This window comes from Giraffa tippelskirchi, chromosome 13, assembly GCF_054371585.1.
Source record: "Giraffa tippelskirchi isolate mGirTip1 chromosome 13, T2T-mGirTip1v1.2.pri, whole genome shotgun sequence".
Taxonomy (NCBI): domain Eukaryota; kingdom Metazoa; phylum Chordata; class Mammalia; order Artiodactyla; family Giraffidae; genus Giraffa; species Giraffa tippelskirchi.
In genome coordinates this window covers 100,997,172-101,017,473 of record NC_137287.1, presented here as the reverse complement: position 1 = coordinate 101,017,473, position 20,302 = coordinate 100,997,172, and the positions used below count along the sequence as shown (strand labels likewise).

Below are 20,302 nucleotides of genomic sequence, written 5' to 3'. Positions count from 1 at the left end.
AATGTCACTTTTAGGAACTGTTCCTAGAGCTACACTCACTCAAGGGTCCGAGGACATATGCACTGCAGCTCTGTTTGTAAGAGTGAAAGACGGGAAACTTTAGACATTCATCACGGGGGGGCTGGATGAGTCACTTTTGGTGGTAAGTAACAACTTATAGGGCATGTGCATTATGTGTATTACGAGTTGAGTCCTCTTCTCAGCCCTCGCTACTCAAAGCACAGTCTGGGGACTAGCAGCCTCTGCATCGCTTAGGGGGGCGTTTGGACCACAGCCTCCTCTTTGCCCCAGACCTGCTGAATCAGAATCTGCATTTTCACAAGAAGCCCAGGGGATTCCTGTGTACCTTAGGACATGATTTTTAAAATGCTTCTGTATGACATCACTCAACCTCAGAACAACCCAATGGCCCAGGCCCTCTCATTACCTGACTGTTGGAGATGAGGAATGGAGGCTCTGGGACATTAGGGAAATTGTCCATAGTCTCACAGTGAGAGAGCAGTAGGGCTACATTTACTCCACACGCACACAAACACACAACAGCCTTCAAAGACCAGGAAGCTCTTTAACGGCGGACAAAGACCAGCCTCCGAGATACACTGTCAGGTGAAAAAAGCAAGGTGAAGGACACTGTAGAGACTATGCCAGTATTTGGGGGGGGGGGGGAGAAAAAGCAGACTCTATACATTTAATGGCTTAGATACCCAGGAAGCATCCTTGAAAAGAAGTGAAAGTCGCTCAGTCGTGTCCAACTCCTTGTGACCCCATGGACTATACAGTCCATGGAATTCTCCAGGCCAGAATACTGGAGTGGGTAGCCTTTCCCTTCTCCAGGGGATCTTCCCAACCCAGGGATCAAACCCAGGTCTCCCGCATTGCAGGCGGATTCTTTACCAGCCGAGTCACAAGGGAAGTACCCAATAACTCGGACATAGCTGCCTCTGGGAGGCGGAATGCAGCAGCTGGAGGAAGGACGTCAGAGGGAAACTATTCAGTGTTGCACACATCTGGAACCTAAATTTTGGGCCTGGAACATGTATTGTTAATACCTATACTAAAATATGGGCTTCCCTAGTGTCTCAGACAGTAAAGAATCCGCCTGCAATGCAGAAGACCCAGGTTCGATCCCTGGGTCAGGAAGATCCCCTAGAGAAGGGAATGCCAACCCACTCCAGTATTCTTCCCTGGAGAATCCCATGGACAGAGGAGCCTGGTGGGCTATAGTCCATGGGGGTCACAAAAGAGTCGGACACAACTGAGTAACTAACACAACATAACACGCTAAAATAAACATTTTTTAAAACTGGTGTAAGGAAGACGTTACACATCCTAAAACCATCCCCACTTCATAAGAAATAGACTTTGCAGAAGGAGAAATTGGCACAGCCGGGCCCACCCTACTGCTCCACTTGCCTTCCTGTCTTCCCATCTCAGAAAACACGGCCATGGCATGTGGGAGAGGTGCTGGGGGAGGGCAAACAGTAGTAGGTTCTCCAAGTATCGGGATTCTTGGAAGGGAGTTCATGCCTCACACCAGTGCAGTGTCCTTCACTGGGGTGATTTTGCCCTGCAGGGGACATCTGACAATGTCTGGAGACATTTTTGGTGTCACAAGTGGGAGAGGCTACTGGCTTCTAGTGGGGAGAGGCCAGGGATACCATGAAACATCCTACAAAGCCCAGGACATCCCAGGATGTCCTGTGTCCTGAGTTTGAGGGGCCTGCATCAGCACAGCTCAGATGTTGCATGTGCGAGCATCACTAGGGGCTCAGCTGAAGTGCAGGTTCAGATAGGGCAGGCCTGGGATGGGCCAGAGGGTGCGTTTCTAACAGTGGGGGGCCACCTGTGCTGCTCTGGAACCACACTTGGAGCAATGAGGCCTTACCCAACCCAGCTTTGGCCAACAGTATAAATGCCATATGAAAAAGGGGTAGGGACTGCTTTCATTTAGATTAGAATGCTGGACAGGAAGTGCTGATGGGGAAGGGAGCAGAGGAAACCTGGTCCTAACAGACATGAGTTGAGATCCCCCCGGGGTCTACAGCTGCACCGCCATGATCTGGGGTGCTGGCCGGGGACTTACCGTCCAGAGTCTCCACCGACAACTGCAGGCCCAGGTTGTGCCGTGGGTTGACCACCCAGTGGTTGCTGGTGGCCGTGATGTCAAAAACGAGCCAGCCCTCCTCTGAGGCCCAGAGGGTGCGGCTGTCAAGCAGGAACAGGTCGGACTCCCTGCAAGAGAGGAGAGAGTCGCAGGCTCCAGGTCAGCAGGTCGTGGCTCGGTCACCCCGTCAGCCAGTCAGCCACTGGTGCATGGGAGGACTTTGTGAGTGGGGGAGCTGGCAGGAGGTCCGCTGGTCCCTCCCCCAACCAAGTGTGTTCATCAGACCAAGATCCAGCCAGGAGACCCCTGACGGGAGACAGAGTGCAGAACAGGGGTAAAGAGATACACACAGGAGACAAGGAGCTGCTACAAGACAGACGTGCCCTTCAAATTTGTTGGGGGTGACAGAGGATGAGATGGTTGGATGGCGTCACTGATTCAATGGACATAGGTTTTAGCAAGCTCCGGGAGATGGTGAAAGACAGGGAAGCCTGGTGTGCTGCAGTCCATGGGGTCGCAGAGAGTCAGACACGACTGAGTAAATGAACAACAACAACAACGTTGAAGGGATACCAGTGGGATACAGAGCACTGGAAGGCAGGAATCTCACCATCTCCATGATGCTAGAAGTCTCAGGGAACAGAAGTTCACCCTTGTTCACTTATTCACCGCTTGCCAGGCACTGTCCCAAATGCTGTACACACGTTGTCTCGTTCAGTTCTTACAACACTAAATTGTGGGGGTATTACCATCTCGAATGGATCCATGATAAAACCATGACTTGCCCAAGGTCACTTAGCCAGGAAGATGCTAGACTAGGGGCTTCAGCCCTGGCAACTGAGCACCAGTGCAGAGATGCTCCTCATTTCCACACTATGTAATTTCTTCATGAGGCCACCAAACATTAGGAAGTGGACCCCCAGACTAACATCATTAGTAGAGGGAGTACTTTAATTCTTTTCCTCAGATTTGTAGTAGCAAAATGGTTAAAACCACAACTGACCTTGTATGGATGGAGGGTGAATGGATGAAGATGGATGGATGGATGGATAGATGGAAGATGGATGGAAGGATGGATGGATGGTGAATGATGGATGAATAGAAGAAAGATGGATGGATGGATGAATGGATTTTTACATTCCTAGATAGTAGAATCCTAGTATATAAGATATCATAATGTCCCTTTTGCAACTTTTAATTATAAGGATTTGAAACAAATATTTTGAGTCCTCTGATAATTAGTTAGTATATTTGAGCTCCTATACTGTACCAGGCAGTGGGTACAGTGATGAACAGCATCCAACCAGTTCCTGCTCCAAGGTGTTGACAATCTTTTTCATACTGGGGGGAATCTAATTTTCCTGGGAAATTACATGGTTCAGTTAGAGAAGAATCTGCCTGTAATGGAGGAGACCCAGGCTCAATCCCTGGGTCAGGAAGATCCCCCAGAGAAGGAAACGGCAACCCACTCCAGTATTCTTGCCTGGGAAATGCCATGGACAGAGGAGCCTGGCAGGCTATCATCCACGGGGTCGCAAAGAGTTAGACACGACTGAGCAACTAAACCCCCACCACCATGCATGTGATTGAGATACGACTTCCAAGATTATGGACAAACAAGCAGAGCCATGATACAAGAAGGTGCCTTGTCTCTTAGCCAGCCAAACCACAGTTTCTTGTGACTGTAGGATACTCACTGTCTCTGTAATACAGAGAGATCAGAGGAGCAAGGAAGGCCTTTTAGAGCCATAGAACATTTTGAGGATGCTGTTCAACTCACGGCCAAACCGAATTAAGATAAGGAGACAATCTTCCATGACCCATTTACTTCTACTTCTTCCCGGGGCCCTTTCAGATGTAGCTTCAAAACTGACTTGGAGAAGGATGTTCACACAGATCTCAAATAAGAATTTTCACTGTCTTCATCTCCAATTCGCTTTGATGGCTTTCTTAGCTATGGAGAGTTACCAAGACTGTCAACGAACCAGCTTGCTGCTCTCAACAATTAACAGATGAGAGAAGAAACACACTCCGGAAACAATCCCCTCACTCGCTCAGGCTCCCAGGGCCCCAGCAGGAAACCGCCACACTGCAGCACAGAAGTCATCAACCTGGGTGGCGACTTTGCCAGAAAATTGTTATTTGCAGGAAAATGTGACCAGATATCTGGATAGGCCCTGATGGACAGTAAAACAATGAATAGTAACTCAGGGAACAGAATCAGGCCTTTGGAGCGAGAACGCTTTGCCAAACGATACTAAACGTTCTCTTATTACAGCCGGGACACCGAGGGCCAGATGTTACAGGCGAGCGTTGACTCATTGTGAATCAACGTGCATGCGAGCGCAGTCTCCCTCCCCTGAGTCCTGGTTCGCAGTGTGTTCCAGCCTTGCTGGGAAGAGCCAAGCCTTCGTGGAAGGCATTGGGACAGGACAGCCCTGTCGAGGCGGGGGAATGGGAGGCTCACACAGGCTGCGCTTTGAGACAGAGGGCTCAGCCCCAGGTTGGCCCCGTGAAAGGGACAAGCGAGAAATTACTCAGCAGCCACGTCCAGACGGACGGCTGGGAAAGTGCGAATTTCTTGACACCACCTGGAGCATCTTATTAGAACACAATGGCTCTTACACCAGGACGAAGGAACAAGCGCTTTGTGACATGTGTATTCACCACGACCACATCAACCTCCCTGACTCAGCCTGGGTGAGAGCAGAAGCTGGACACGTCAGGGTGGGGACCCCATGTGTGCCAAGTCACTTCAGTCATGTCCGACACTTTGCGACCCCATGGACGGTAGCCCATCAGGCTCCTCTGTCCATGGAATTGTCCAGCAAGAATACTGGAGCGGGTTGCCATGCCCTTCTCCAGGAGATCTTCCCAACCCAAGGGCTGAACCCATGTCTTTTACAGCTCCTCAACTGGCAGGTGGATTCTTTGCCACTAATGCCACCTGGGCTTCAGGGAACCTAAATGCCCTCTCCCCCCTTTGCCACTGCTGAGAATCTAGGTGCTTTCTGTGCACCAGCTCCCTGATCTCCAACAATCAGGTTATTGTTCCCATTTTACACACAAGTAGAGTGAGGTTTAGAAAGGGGAGGCCAAAAGTCCACATTGATAAACCTTATAAGTGAGAGAACCAGGACACAGGGCTGGAAGCGTGACCTGAGGACTTGGGCACTTAAGCCTCGTCACCTCCTTAACTCACCCTCTCACCAAGGGGCAAGAGATCAGGAGGTTGTTCAGTCCTGCACAATGCATGTTATTGTCACAACATTGTGGGGAACAGAGAAAATATTAGAGAAAGGGCGTGGGATGAAGTCCTGGCAGCAGGGAATGAAGGAAGCAAGTAGGGCAAGCTAGCTGATTGCAAAGCCTCAGTTTCCTCCTCTGTAAAATGGCCAGAATGCCCTCTCCTGCAGCAGGTGAGGGAGCTGAGGGAAGACTAGTCTAAGGACAAACTCCCAAGGCTCTTGGAGCATTGCTATAGTTACTCCAAGTCATGCCAGTGTTGGTACACAGTCCCTGCTAGACAGCAAGAAATTCTAGGATGGGGACTTTATCCTGGTCCCAGTCCTTATGTGACTTTCTAAGATTCCCGGAACAATAGACCACATATCCACTCAAACAACATTCACCTTTGACACCAACATTAATCAAAGTGTATCAGGATGTTCACAGTCATGCATTGTCTGCAAATATGCCATCAACAATTCCTCCTCTCCCTCCCCATGCGCAGCGCTCTCATAAATTGAAAAGTCTGCTCACACCTCTCACATCTGCAGTGACCATCTGACTTGCTGTGGACCAGTGGGAAGGAGGCCTTGCCATGTCCAGGGCAAGGACGCAAGAGGCTCTCGGATCTGCTCTGCTGCCCACTGGACTGGCAACCCTAACTCCTCTGCTGGAGAGAAAGAAGGCATGGAAGGGGAACAAGGCAGAGGCTATGGAGGAGGAGGGTCTTCGAGGGGAGAAAGAGAGAGAAACCAAACCAGCCCTCACGGGAGGTGCATCTAGGGCGTTCCAGCCCCAGCCAAGCTCCCAGCTTCATTGAGGACTGCAACAGACACTACCAAGAGTAGAAAAACTGCCCAGCTGAGCCCTGCCCAAATTCCTGAACAATTAAACGATTGTTGTTCTAGCCACTGCGTTGTGGGTGGCTTGTTCACCACAGAGATAGAACCCAAACAACAGTTACACTGTTCAGAACAGAAAAATGGACAACTAACCATCCCAGCTCATCCCAGCGCTTCACAGCTCCATCAAAGGATGTACTTGTTGACAAGGGGGATAGATGGTATTAAGTAAGAAGGTGTCATAAACAGGATGTGTAATTTGCAAATTTCTGGGAAAATATAATATGCTAATATTGGTTAAGAAAAAAAGAAATAGAAAATTTGAGTCAAGTTACTCAATATGTACTAATGAATTGAAATACGAGTAAAACACCTTCTCCAACCCACACCCAGATGGTTTAATACTGTATTTTTACCAAGTTCACCAAATTATTAAGAGAAAATTGCTTCTTATACAAACTGGTCAAGAAAACACAGAGGCAAATTGAGAAGCTGTATCATAAAGCTAGCATGATTCCAAAGATGGAGAAGGCCAATTTGAACAGACATTTCTTTAAAGATACACAAATGGCCAGTGAACTCATAAATAGAGGGTCAACATCGTTAGCCATTGCTGTTGTTGTTTAGTCGCTAAGTCCTGTCCAGCTCTTTGCAACCTCATGGACTGCAGCCTGCCAGGCTCCTCTGTCCAAGAATTCTCCAGGCAAGAACACTGGAGTGGGTTGCCATTTCCTATTCCAGGGACTCTTTCTGACCCAGGGATCGAACTAGCGTCACCTGTGTCTCCTGCATTGGCAGGAGAATTCTTTACTACTGAGCCACCAGGAAAGCCCCTTAAATAGCACAACTTTGAATATACTAAAAACTAAAGAATAATACATTTTACAAGGTTGACTGGATGATGGTATGTGAATTATATCTCAGTGAAGCCATATTTTAAAAAGTGAATAAAGCCAACCTAAGTTCAAAATATAGAGCACAGTGTCATGATGCTAACAACTTTTTCTAAGCTGACACACCTATACATGGGGAGCCTAAACACAGATACTCCAGAGCTGCAGCAACAGTTCCTTCTGAAGAGTGTTTCTCTCCTCTACACACACATCAACGTTGGCTCAAGTCAGCAAGCACCATCTGTTTCTGAAAGAAGTGAGAAAGTACGAGTTTGTGTATTTCCACGTTTTACTGGGTCAGTGGAGCAAACCCCGGCATGGTAGCTGGCCTGGCTTCACCCCCTCTTCGGGGTAGGGACAGTTCTGCCCACTCCTCCAGGCTCACAGAGGCAGCCAGGCTGGGGAACAAACTTAACCTTCCAATGAAAGAAACATCAGGAGACCCCAAAAGCAGACTTCTCCCCTCCCCAAACCCAGGCTCCCCCAAATTCTTGCTCTGTGTGAGGCACAAACCACCAGTGATCCCAACTCTGTGGCAGGGAGGGGTGTCAATATTTAACCACTGGCCTGGGGACAGAGTGGGCTTCCCTCGTGGCTCAGATGGCAAAGAGTCTGCTTGTCATATAGGAGATCTGAGTTTGATTCCTGGGTCAGGAAGATCCCCTGGAGAAGAGAATGGCAATCTACTCCAGTATTCTTGCCCAGAGAATTCCATGGACAGAGGAGCCTGGCGGGCTATGGTCCCTGGGGTCGCAAAGAGTCTGAAACGACTGCGTACCTAACACCTTCACTTTTCACTGGGGTCAGAGTACTGCTGGGTCTTGCAGGCTCCCCCTCCCAGGGACACCCAGGAGAGCAGCTGAAATCTAACCCAGAGCGGGAAGCAGGAGGAAGCCCATGCCATCACCTGACCCAGTTTCCAGCATCTCAACCCACCTCCCTCTGGAAAGTCCTACCATGACGGAAAAGTGGATATTTTAAAATCTCCAGCGTGGGAAGGTGGAAAGTCCTTTTCTTTCCACCTTTTCTTTCTGCTTTTCTTTTTTTTTTCCTGCCCTGTGGTTCCTTAGAGACTATTTAGAGACTGTGATCTCAAGGAGGGCCTTCACCCACAACCCACTCCTGGAGCAGTAGAGCCCCACGCAGGATGCAAGATGCCAACTGCTCTGACCAGGGCCTCAGAGAAATCATTAACACTTTTCACACACTTAGCTCCTGGGAACACAAGCCTAAAATGGGCAGGATGGGAAGCCTGAGGATTCCTCTGGCCCTCGAGCTCTGCAGACAGGAGCGAGAGCTATGGTCCAGGGGCTGTGAGTGCATCCCACCTGAGGACAAGTAAACCCTGAGGAAGGACCCTCAGGCTGAGCAAGACAGAGGAAAGTATCGGATTGGATGGGTGAGGCTGTCCAGGGAAGTCATTCCTTGAAAAGTGTCTCCTGAGGGAGGCCAGAAGGGTGAGCAGGCTGATGTAGCCCAGGGCAGGAAGTGTGTTCCAGCAGAGGGAACAGAATGTGCAAAATCTCATGAGAGAGGCAACCGTGGAGGGGGTGCAGGAGCTCGGTAAGCACAGGGGTGGGTGGTGGCACGAACCTGCAGGGCAGCCTCCGGCCACAGGAAGGTTCCGATGCTGGGAGAGCTGGGCGGCTGGCAAGAGTTTTAAGCAGGGAATGGAAATAATTGGCTTTGGGTAGACTCTCCCTAGGGCTTCCCAGGTGGCTCAGTGGTAAAGAATCTACCTACCGATGCAGGAAATTCAGGTTTGATCCCTGGGTTGGGAAGATCCCCTGGAGAAGATCCCCACTCCAGTATTCTTGTCTGGAGAACCCCATGGACAGAGGAGCCTGGCGGGCTACAGTCCATGGGGTTCACAAAGAGTCAGACACGGCTGAGCGATAGGCACAGCACATGGACTCTCCCTCAGCCCTGCTCTGACCCTCACCCTCACCCTCACCCTATGGCTCTTTCGGAAACTGCAGGGCTGGACATTTTACTTTTAAAACCCTGCATGTTGTAAATTGTTTCTGGGCCTCGAGAACACTCCTCAGAAGGCAGTGAGCGATGGAGAGGCCAGAGCTTTCCCAGACTAACTCGATGTCACGGAGGGGGAGCAGGCGATGGTGCTGCTAAGGATGAGTCAGGCTGGGAAGGCAGCAGCCCCGCCACCACGCACCTGGAGTCGGCCCAGCCGGCAAACATCAGCCCTGCAGGGAAGCGGGGAAGGAGATCAAAGGAGCCCACGGAGGAAGTGAGGCGTGGCTGCCCTGAGGTTCTCAGTCCTGGGAGTGCCCCTCCGGGCAGGGGAGGACCCAGCCCAGATCCCAGCACCCCACTGGGCTTCAAGGAATGCCCCATCTTCCTTCCAAGTCACCCAGACAGTCCCTGGTGACCCCAGGACGAGAAGATGAAGTCAGGGAGGTCCAAGGCTTTTTTTAAACATTTTTTTTCCTTAAGGCTGCGCCTATCCAGGAAGCCTAAAATTAAGTCATTTGGGGAGAAAGGTGGAAAAATACACACACTAAAGCACAATATCCTCCCGCAGCCAGAGCACGAGTCACCAGCCCACAGCTTCCCCACCCCAAGACTGTCTGTCTGTCTGTGTCCCTCCTCTCTTCCCTTCCCCATCCACCTACCAGGGCATTCACAGGAGGGTCAAGAACACTCCTTTCCAGAGCCCAAGAGGCCTATGTTATCAAAGTCAGGACGCAGATCAGCAACCATTAAGGTCTGGGTCTCTGTTGCCCCGTTTGCAAGAGGAAGGTTTGGCAGTGTGCCAAGCTCTCAGAAACTGTCTCCCACAAATAAGGTATCGAGAGAGGAAAATGAACAGGTTGAAGATCACAAAGTTCTGTGTTCAAATAAGACCAGAAAGTACCAAGAGCAAGCCCCAGAAAGCACTAAGAGATTTCATGATGCACATCAGCTCTTGAAAGGCTCTGAGAGATCCTGGACTATGAAGAAACTATATATAGTTCTTTGGACTATAAAGAAAGCTGAGCGCCGAAGAATTAATGTTTTTGAAGTGTGGTATTAGAGGAGACTCTTGAGAGTCCCTTGCACGGCAAGGAGATCAAACCAGTCAATCCTAAAGTAAACCAGTCCTAAACATTCATTGGAAGGACTGATGCTGAAATGAAACTCCAATACTTTGGCCACCTGATGGGAAGAACTGAGTCATTGGAAAAGACCCTGATGCTGGGAAAGATTGAAGGCAGGAGGAGAATGGGACGACAGAGGATGAGATGGTTGGATAGCATCATCGACTCAATGAACATGAGTTTCAGCAAGCTCTGGGAATTGGTGATGGACAGGGAAGCCTGGCGTGCTGCAGTCCATGGGGTGGCAAAGAGTTGGACATGACTGAGCGACTGAACTGAGAGACCCTGCCGCAAAGCACTGTCTCCTCTGGCCATGGAGAGTGCTTACAGAGGTTCTGAACTTATGTACACAAGCAGATCACCGGGGCTGGCGGTGGAGAGTGATGAGGACTGGAACTAAAAATGGGATGCAGCTACCAACTGGAGAAAACAGCCAGGAGGTCTAAGTGGAGCTCAAGATTCTCCCCAGGGTAGATCATACTCTGAGGAGGTCAGGGACGTAGGATTGTGAAGTAAGGCTTTGGGTCCTAGGAAAGTTGAAATCAAATCACCGTAGTGATCCTGGGAAGGCTCTTTTGTTTGTAAAGTGGGGATAACAATGAGGACTATTCTAAGGATGCATTAACTGAGACTGTACAGTTGAGATGCCTGAATGGAGCTGAAGGCTCAAGGCTCCAGGGTACAGCAGAGCTCACTCACAACCACCTCGTTCTGCCCCTCTGAGAGGCGGCAGTCTTAGAACAGGCCTGGCATGGAAACGGCCCATTGAACCCCACGATACCTAAGAGGTGTCCTGTTGTCCCCTTTCACAGGTAGGAGAGTAAGGCTCAGGGGAGCTTACAGAGCTCCTGGGGTGGAGGGAGAGCGGCTACCTAGAGGAACCTCAGCATCCTCTTTCCATCCTTCTGGTCCCTCCCTGCTTCCGTCCCCAACAGCCTTGCTGGGCCTTCAGAACCTCCATTCTGAACAGATCACCGCCCTGCCCTACGCCCTTTATTAGCTCTTAGAATAAAAAAGCCAAATTCCCCACTGTGTTTCATGAAAAAGGAGAGGATGTAACTGCTGGTCCAAACTGGGAAACACTGGGCAGAAAAAGGAGGCACTGTTAACTCCAGGTGGGCACAGGGGGGCATTTTGTCACCCTTCCTATAGGCTCTGGGGGCGTCTGGTCCCCCTCACTCTCCAACACCTCCTCCCACCCCAGTGTTCTTCTGTCCGCCCCCCAGGGCTCCAGCCACCCCAGCCTCCTTTCAAGCTTTCATCTGGGCCAGATTCCACCTACTCGAGGCCATGGTCCATGCTGTTCCCACTGCCTGGAACACTCTTTCCTGTCCTTTTCCCCCTGTCACACCTGGACACCCTGCAACCCCCCAGGGAAGCTCCTGCCTGACGGGCGCATCCTCATCCAGCCTCACAGCCTCTCCTTTCCAGCACTCAGGTTCGAGCTGAAATGTGCTCGTATGGTTCTTAGGTTTTCCTCTCACCCCAACACACTGTAAGCTCCTCAGCGGCAGGAACCAGTCCTGCTTTGCTCACCTCTGTTGGAGTCCCAGGATCTAGCAACCAACACAGCACACAGTAGGTCTCAAAGACCTTTGAATGAATGTGCTGCTAACTGGAGTTTCTTTTCAGGCAAGGAGGTTTTCTGGTGTCACTTTCTGTAGTTTATGTTACTGAAAAAAAGGAAGAGTGAGTGTTGTTTCTAATGATTCAAGTGCCTCTGGGCTTCTCTGGTGGCAAAGTGGTAAAGAATCCGCCTGCAGTGAAGGTGACATGGGTTTGATTCCTGGGTTGGAAAGATCCCCTGAAGGAGGAAATGGCAACTCACTCCAGTATTCTTGTGTCAGAAATTCCATGGACAGAGGAGCCTGGTGGGCTACAGTCCATGGGGTCGCAGAGTCAGACACGACTGAGCAACAGCACGCACCCACACTGGTGCCTCCGGAGATGGATTTACCTCCACTTCTCTGGGCCTCAGGCCACAGCCACTCCACACCCGCCGGGAGTCCTGTTCCAGCTCATGGGCACCAGGCTGCCTGGTCACATAGGCTGGTCCGTGCCCACGTACCTCCACGTTCCCCACTTTACACAGGGCCTGGGTAGTCACAGGGTGGCCAAACGGCCCCCAGCCCACCCCAGTTGGAGGCTGCCTTGCCGCCTGGGCTTCACCTCCTCCACTTCTGTGTCCTCAGCCCTCGGTCACGGTCAGCTCCTCGATCTGCATGTTGTCAGGAGAAACCCAGAGGACACAGACGGACAGGGGACCTCGACTAGGAAGAAAGTCAACCTCCAGTTTACTTTGGGACCCAACTCTTGTTCCTGCTTACTTAAGATTCCAGGGTTTGGGCTACAGAATTCCCAGAAAACTGGTGGTATGATCCCTACAGAAACCAAATACTGAGAAGTGAGACATGCTGGGGATTTCAGAGCTCGAAGGTGAGACATAAAGGCCCCTGGGTGCTCCCAGAACAACCAGGCCTTGTGGGGCACATCGTGGAGCTCTGAGACGGGAAATCCCACGCACCAGGCAGCTGCCTGTGTCTGGCATCCCGGGGGTGGGCGGGCGAGACGCCGAGCATGGAAGACTCATCTTTCGAGACTTTCCCCGGTTGCTCCATTTCCTCCAGCCTCCAGCTCCAGCCCGAAATAGCACAAGGTAAATTCAGCCTCCTTCACGCACACACTCAAGGAATAAACAAACACACTCATGTTGGGTCATCTTTCCTACCTTTTTAAAAAAAAAAAAAAAGAACCACAGGCTGTTTTAAGATTCCAAACCCAGACGCAAAAAAGTTAAGTGAAGCTGGGAAAAAGGAAATGAACTCAGCAATGGAGTTTACAGACAGAGCAAGTGTTGTGAGGACCACAGTCCAGGTTTTCAAACACAAAGACCAGATCCGAATAGCACGATGCAGAGGAAGGAGGGGTGCTGAGACTGTGGCTCCTCAAACCAGAGAGGTGATAGGGAGCAGGAAGGCTGAGGACACACCCACTGTGCCAGGTATCACATGTGCCTTATGCCACTGTACCCCTGCCAGCCCTACCAGGTGGGCACACTTGTCCTCTGTTATATTTTGTCCCTCCCCTAGGAGAAGATAAATGGTAAAGTGTCTGCCTGCAATGCGGGAGACCTGGGTTCGATCCCTGCGTTGGGAAGACCCCCTAGAGAAGGAAATGGCAACCCACTCCAGTATGCTTGTCTGGAAAATCCCATGGACAGAGGAGCCTGGTAGGCTATAATCCATGGGGTCACAAAGAGTCAGACACGACTGAGACTGAGCGACTTCACTTTCTTTCTTTCTTTCAGGAGAATATCCTGAGTCAAAGGCTTGAATGCAAGTGGTTTGTCTGAGAAGTGACCCCAGGAACCACCAGGAAGGGGGCGGTATGTGAGGCAGGGATGGAAAGAGGTCAAAACATGGAGCTGTGGGCATCTGGGGCTCACACCCACCAGGCCCCCCGGACGCTGTCTGAACACAGCTCTACATGGTACTTCCTGGGGCATGAGGAGGCTGGAGTCAATATCCACTTGCCGTTGCCCACCTGCAACGGAAGGATGCTCCGGGGGCTTGACTCCGCAGTGGGTTGCATGCATCCTGGGGTCAGAGAAAGCCCAGGCGCAGGAGAGGGCGGTGCCGAGCAGAAGCATCTAGACTGCGGCTCTAGCCAGCTGTCACAGGGAGGAAGGATGGAGGCCTTGTCCCAGGTCACAGCTGGCGAGGTCAACACAGCAGGAGTGCCCATACTGGGCAGCCAGGGACTCCGTCCCCATGATGATCTGTAGGGGGCGCCTGTGGGCGTGGGGCCTTGGAAATAAGACCCAGGGATAAAGGGGAAGCCGGTGGGCGGTCCCTCTTACAGGAATCAAGACTACAGACCTCATGGATTCTTCTCCTAGGAAGGAGGGATGTGCCCCGAGCCCTGCACGTGTGAAAGTCTCTCAGTCGTGTCCGACTCTTTGTGACCCCATGGCCTGTACAGTCCATGAAATCCTCCAGGCTAGAATACTGCAGTGAGTAGCCTTTCCCTTCTCCAGGGGATCTTCCCAACCCAGGGATCGAACCCAGGTCTCCCGCATTGCAGACAGATTCTTTACCAGCTAAGCCACAAGGGGAAGCCCAAGAATACTGGAGTGGGTAGCCTTTCCCTTCTCCAGGGGCTCTTCCCAACCCAGGAATTGAACTGGGGTCTCCTGCATTGCAGGAGGATTCTTTACTAACTGAGCTATGAGGGAAGCCCACCCTGCATGTGTAATGCTGGGAGATGTTCTCCAAGGGCTCTGCTGGAAGACGCTCTCCAAGAAGACACCCCATTCTTCTTCCTTCAACAAGGACTGGCTTCTCTAGGAGCAGCTCCTTCGAACCCTTGTCCCACATGAAAACCTAACTCACAAACCACCCTGCACCCCCATTCCCCTGGCCTTTGGAGCCAACCCTGGAGCCAAACGTTGAGCCCAAATCCCTCACCCACAGCATCAAGGTGAAATGAGACATCTGCTTTTGGACCCAAGTGTCATCTTTAAAAAGTCCCTAACTAGGCTCTGAGGAAGAGCCCCCAAAATTTAAAATCCTACCCCCTTAAAGGCTCTCATCATCTAGTTTTCACTCAAGAAGAGGAACCACAGGATGTGTGTCAAGCACCAGGGGTGCGATGGTCAAAGGCCCCAGGGGCCACAGGCTGAGGACCTGGCAATCTTGACCACTTGCATGCGGGTTTGGAGGATGTGGGTGTCGAGCTGGATTTTGAAAGAGGTAAGGTTGAGACAGACGAGCAAGAGTAGTAGAGGATTATGATTAAATGCTCTGTCTAAAGCTGGCTGATTGTCAAGGTCACCAGGAAAAAGCAAGGTATAAGAAACCCACAGGCAAGAGGTGCCCAAGGAGACGTGACAACCAAACGTCATGTGATGTCCTAGAGCAGAAGAAGGACACTGAGTAAAACCAAGAAAATCTGGGTCAATTATTGACTTTCAGTTCATAATAATAATGCATCAACATTGGTTCCTTAAATACAGCAAATGCACCAAACTCATGTACCTGGCTGGGCTTCCCAGGTGGCACAATGGTAAAGAATCCATCTGCCAGTGCAGGAGACTCAAGAGACGTGGGCTCAATCCCTGGGTGGGGAAGATCCCCTGGAGGAGAAAATGGCAACCCACTCCAGTACTCTTGACTGGGAAATTCAGGACAAAGGATGCTGTCAGGCTACAGTCCACAGGGTCGCAAAGAGTCGGACATGACTGAAGTAACTTAGCACACATGCATACGCATGGGGGATCTTAGCTCCCTGACCAGGGATCGAACCATATCCCCTGCAGTGGAAGGCAAAGTCTTAACCACTGGACCACCAGGGAAGATCCACTCCTCCAATTGCCTCCAAATGCCCAAAGCCCTGGGCACTATGGAGGGAAAAGAAGAAAATGGTGCTGCTGTGGGCTAGCAATTGGAAGACTAAGGAGGAGCCAACGTTTGGAAGCATTCTGAGCATCTACCCAAGTGCCAACTTCCACCCTGAACTTGAAGTAACCAAGGGCTTCCTTAGTCACGGTTGACTCCTTTAAAACATCCCCTTCCTGGTAAGCCTGCATTTCCCATCCTTACTGAGTTCACATCTGAGCAGGCACTTTTCTTCCCAGCTACAGATGACCGCTCATGACCAAATTGAAAAATATTAATTCTCTCTGTCTCCTGCCAAAAAGGCTAAAGCAATTACAGGCCCTGATATGAAACACAGATGTTAATACATTTGGAAAAACAGACTCCTATGGACGAGCAGAGGTCCAAGTATGAAGTGCTTTTGGAATTAAAGCACCGGGATCAAGTTATACAACCAGCCCCCAATACTGAAGCCCATTCTTCCAAAATTCATTCCAGCATAGGGAACCCGGGGCCAGGGCACACAGGCTGACATGTCCCCTACTTGCAAACAAGAACCAACCCACCCTTGGGTACCCACTGGCACACAAACTCAAAATAATATAATTATAATCATCACAGGGAAACTTCCCTGGGATCGAAAAGTATTATAATTATGGGCAATTTTCACTTTTTGGAAATTGGGCTCAGATGCTGAAGAAAGATTGCAAGAGAGGTGTTCTCGGGTTTCAGTTCTGGAAGAGAGAACACATTGGAAGGTTTGCGAGGATGGACAGGCCCAAGGCTGAAGGCTAGGGAAGTGAGAGAGGGGAGCCAGCAGGTACCTGTTTCTCATAGCCTTGTGCCAGCCGCTGCGCCTGGTGCTAAGACTCCTCGTGCAAGCCGCTGCTACTGTTAGTCCATTTAGGAAGCCCACAGCTAGGAGGCTAGATCCCTCTAGCTCCATTCATGTATATATGTCTTGCTGAGCACCTACTGTATGCCAGGTTCCAGGCACAAAAGATGAACAGTGAGCAAAGCACACCAGACGCCTGTCCTCATGGAGAGTTCGCCCCTGGCTCTGCTCTTGGGCCACCATGATGGTCTCCACACTCCCACTCAGACCTTCGCTGAGGCCCAACGAGGCTCATGGGGGCTCACAAGCCACCCGAGTCCATGCGGATCCCAAGCCCCTGGTCTTCACTGACAGTCCACACAGCATCTCTGAGATAAGCAGGGCACCTCTTCTGTCTTCTCGGCCTCGTTTCCTTGTGCAGAAAATGTTCCCCTCCCATTACCCAATTCCTAGGATGGCCATGAAAAGAAAGGGATGTGTGTTATCCACCAGCCAAGGAGGAAAACCAGATATGATCGGGGACAGATACAAACGTTCTTTCCTTAATCCCTAACCCGCTACTGTGCCTCAGTTCCCTTGCCTGCAAAATGGGGTGAATGGTGGTACCTCCCTCGGGGGCTTGGGGTGGGAAGGACACTGACAGCACACTGAGTGCTCTGCGCATCCAGCTTTGTCATCGTCACCGTCGGCCAAAGACAGACAACTCTTCCCTCAGTTCGGAGCGGTGTTACCCAAACCGGAGCGTGCAGATTACATCGCAAATTCGGAAGACATCGGCCAAACGAACAAGATGTCAAGAAGCGGCCCTTTCTATGGTGGGTCTGCAAGGGGCTGCCTCATGGGACACTTGATGACCTTGACCTTTGCATTCATTAAGCATTCAATCCATGCAGTGACAGGAACAGGGCAGAGAAGCAACTCCTTATAAAGGCTCCTCAGCATCTCTATCTGTAATCTCCTCTCCCAGAAAGGTGTCTCAGCTGCCACCTGCTCACTCTGGGGAACCCCACACCAGCAAAGCATCGTCCTGGGAGAGGAGGCAGGGCAGGAGTCTCCACCCGCACTGAACGGATGACAGGACTCCCACAAGGTCCCTCAGATCCTCAAGAAGTAGGAAAGAACAGGGAACAAGCCCACTCTGGGGATACTTGGACTTGTTACATCAGAATTCTGGGGGGTAGAGGGGGTTGGGGGTCGGGGGTGGACCAGGCACTTGAAATTTTACTTGATGCCTGGTTTCGAATTCCACCTTTAGTGTGTGGCCTCGGTAAGGTCACCTGACCTCTCTGTGCCCCAGTGACCCCATCCACAAAATGGGAGAATAAGACATCTCGAGGATGACATGAGGACTTAGAGAGGGTGCGGGCAACTTGGAAGCACTCGATGCACAGAATTTGCCACCACTGACTTGTGTCTTCCCCTGTGAAGCCAGTTTGGGGATGAATTACAAAAGGAAATGAAAGGCACAAAGGTTTTTAAAAGGCATCAAGGCCCACATTGGCCCTAGCCCACAGGACAGGGGGCCAACAGACAAGTGGTCCCGGGCTGCAGAGCAAGGCAGGCCAACTGCGATTTGACCAGCACAACTTGAGCTGGACACAGCTTGGTGTCCACTCAGTGGGGGAACCGCTGGATGCAGGTTTTCTCCAGCACGTGAGTAGACCCCGAGGGCCCCTGGGTCCTGCTGAAGCTGCTCTGTGCTGGGATTTGGAGGGGGGCCTGGAGGAAGGCGGCCAGGAGTGCCTGGGCACCCTGGACCAGGCCGCTGTCCCCTGACTTTCCAGGACATTCCAGCTGCGTCTGGACAGCCAGTGCTCCCTCCTTGCCCTCTGGGGAGCTGAACCAGCAACTCCCAAGAAAACAGCTCAAAACCAGAGCTCACGCCCTGGGGCGGAGGTGCTGTGGTGCGAGGTGAAAGCCAGGAGACGCAGAACCAGGCACGTAGGCCCTCTGTGGGGGCAAGACAACTTCAGGAGCTCCTGGAGCCTCTACAACCAGCGCCCAACAGGACCTCTCCACTCAGCCTGCCCCTGCCCCTGAGCTATGAGTCAGGGCCTGGGCCACACTTGGGCTCAGTCCTATGTGAGGGAGACAGTCTTCTCTGAGAGACTGAGCCAAGAGGAGTCTGGAGGCCTGGGCTAGAAGAAATCTCTCCCCCTTGCTCTCCTGGGCATGTGTGATGGCCCACAGAGAAGGGAAAAGAGAGAGCTCAGACAACTGCTCTCAGTTTGGGCTACACAGTGAACCACCTGGGAGTTTAAAAAATCCTGATGCCCCGCCGCACCCCAAACCCTGATGTAGCCAGAGTCAGGTTATGGCTATTGCTGTTGTGCATACTCAGTCGTGTACTGAGTATCCACATATTTTGCAACCCCATGGACAGGGCTCCTCTGTCCAAGGAATTTTCCAGGCAAAAATACTGGATTGAGTTGCCATTTCCTCCTCCAGAGGATCTTCCTGACCCAGGGATTGAACCTGCGTCTCCTGCATTGGCAGGCGGATTCTTTACCACTGAGCTGCCTGGGAGGCCTGGTTATGCAGGTGATTCTAAGGAACAGCCAAGGGTCAGGACCACAGCCAGGAACTTGGAGTCACCCTGTTTGAGCCTCTTTCCTCCAGGGTGCTGCTGTGACCAAGAATGTGAGCCCTGGAATCCAAGAAACCCGAGGCTGAGTCCCAGCTCTGCCCTGTTGGAGCTGTGGGGTCTCAGATAAATAACCTCCCCTCTCTAAGCCAGTTGCTACACCTGTGAAACGGGGATATCAAGTCTCTTCAGGGTCATCTCCAAGGTCCTCAATGAAGGTGAAGTGCCCTGCAATGTGACCATGTCCCTCTGTCCACTGCTCACAGTACCTGAAGTCAGATAAGAAGCAGTCTCGTTACCAAGTCCTGACATGACAGACTTGGGAAGGGTCTGATGACCCGCTGCCCTGGTGCTGCCCTGGGGCATGGGGACTGCAGTGCTCCATGCCACAGCACCCCCCTCTCGGCCCCCCACAGTGGGACGTCCTCGCCCCCAGCAGTTCCTCTCCCAGTTCTGTGCATCGCTTTCCCTGGGAGCTTGTCAGACACACAGAAGCTCAGGTGGCACCCCAGCCATCTGACTTGGAACCTGCATTTTCACCATGTCCCTCTGAGGCCACCCTCCTGGCAGCCAAAGTCCCTGAGACACACCGAGGGACATTTTTTATCCAGCTGCCAGCTTCATCTTGACTTTGGCAGTGACGGAGCCCCCACGAGGGGGTTCTGCTGGCCGGCTGCCCCCATGGTGTCTCACTGACCAGCTAGCTGCATCTCCTACAGGTGGGGCACTGCTGCGGGGACAAAGCGTGGACCCACAAGGAGAAGGGAGGGGAAGGGGGAGGCTGGAAAATGTCCAAGTTCCACAAATGAAACCCATGAGCTTTCAGGACCCCCATCTCAAACACCTTCATCCTGAGTTGGAACCAAAGTTAGAGCCAAAAGGGACAGAAGTGGGACCAGAGCCTGAAGCTGAGCCCCACTGCCCAGCCCCTGATCCAGGGTTCAGAAAAGGAGGGCAAGACTCTAATCCCTTAGCACCTCCCGCCACACCTCTTCCCCAGCAAGGCCACTGAAGCCAAGGCCACCTTCCCCAGACCTGCTTCTCAGCCCCCACTCCCCCGACAGCAGGCCAAGGGCGGCCCCAACACGCTTCTCCAGCTGCAAGCTGAGCCTGAGGGCCGTGGAAGGCCTCCAGCTTGGCTCATTATCGGAATTTAATCTGGATTCCAAGAGATCAAGAGGACTCTGTGGAAAGTGGCTGCCACAGGGGGAGAGATGCTGAGGCCGACCCAAAGCCGGCTAATCTCCAGCACCCCGAGGGCTTTCCTAGAGCTCAGGCAGAGACTCGCCAGATGTCTCAGCTCCAAGCTCTGCGCAGCTGGGCGGTCGGTCGGGGAGGCCATG

At 51.8% G+C, this 20,302-nt stretch overlaps 1 protein-coding gene across 4 annotated transcripts in view; it reads right to left on the bottom strand.

The window, feature by feature from the left end:
* The window catches only part of BMP7 (bone morphogenetic protein 7), an 84,684-nt gene that overhangs the window by 25,391 nt on the left and 38,991 nt on the right, over positions 1–20,302 (bottom strand). For all 4 annotated transcript variants that reach the window (XM_081559350.1, XM_081559348.1, XM_081559349.1 and 1 more), the window contains exon 3: positions 2,084–2,232. In XM_081559350.1, the coding sequence (XP_081415476.1) occupies positions 2,084–2,232 (149 nt within the window). The remainder of the gene's footprint in view (positions 1–2,083; positions 2,233–20,302) is intronic.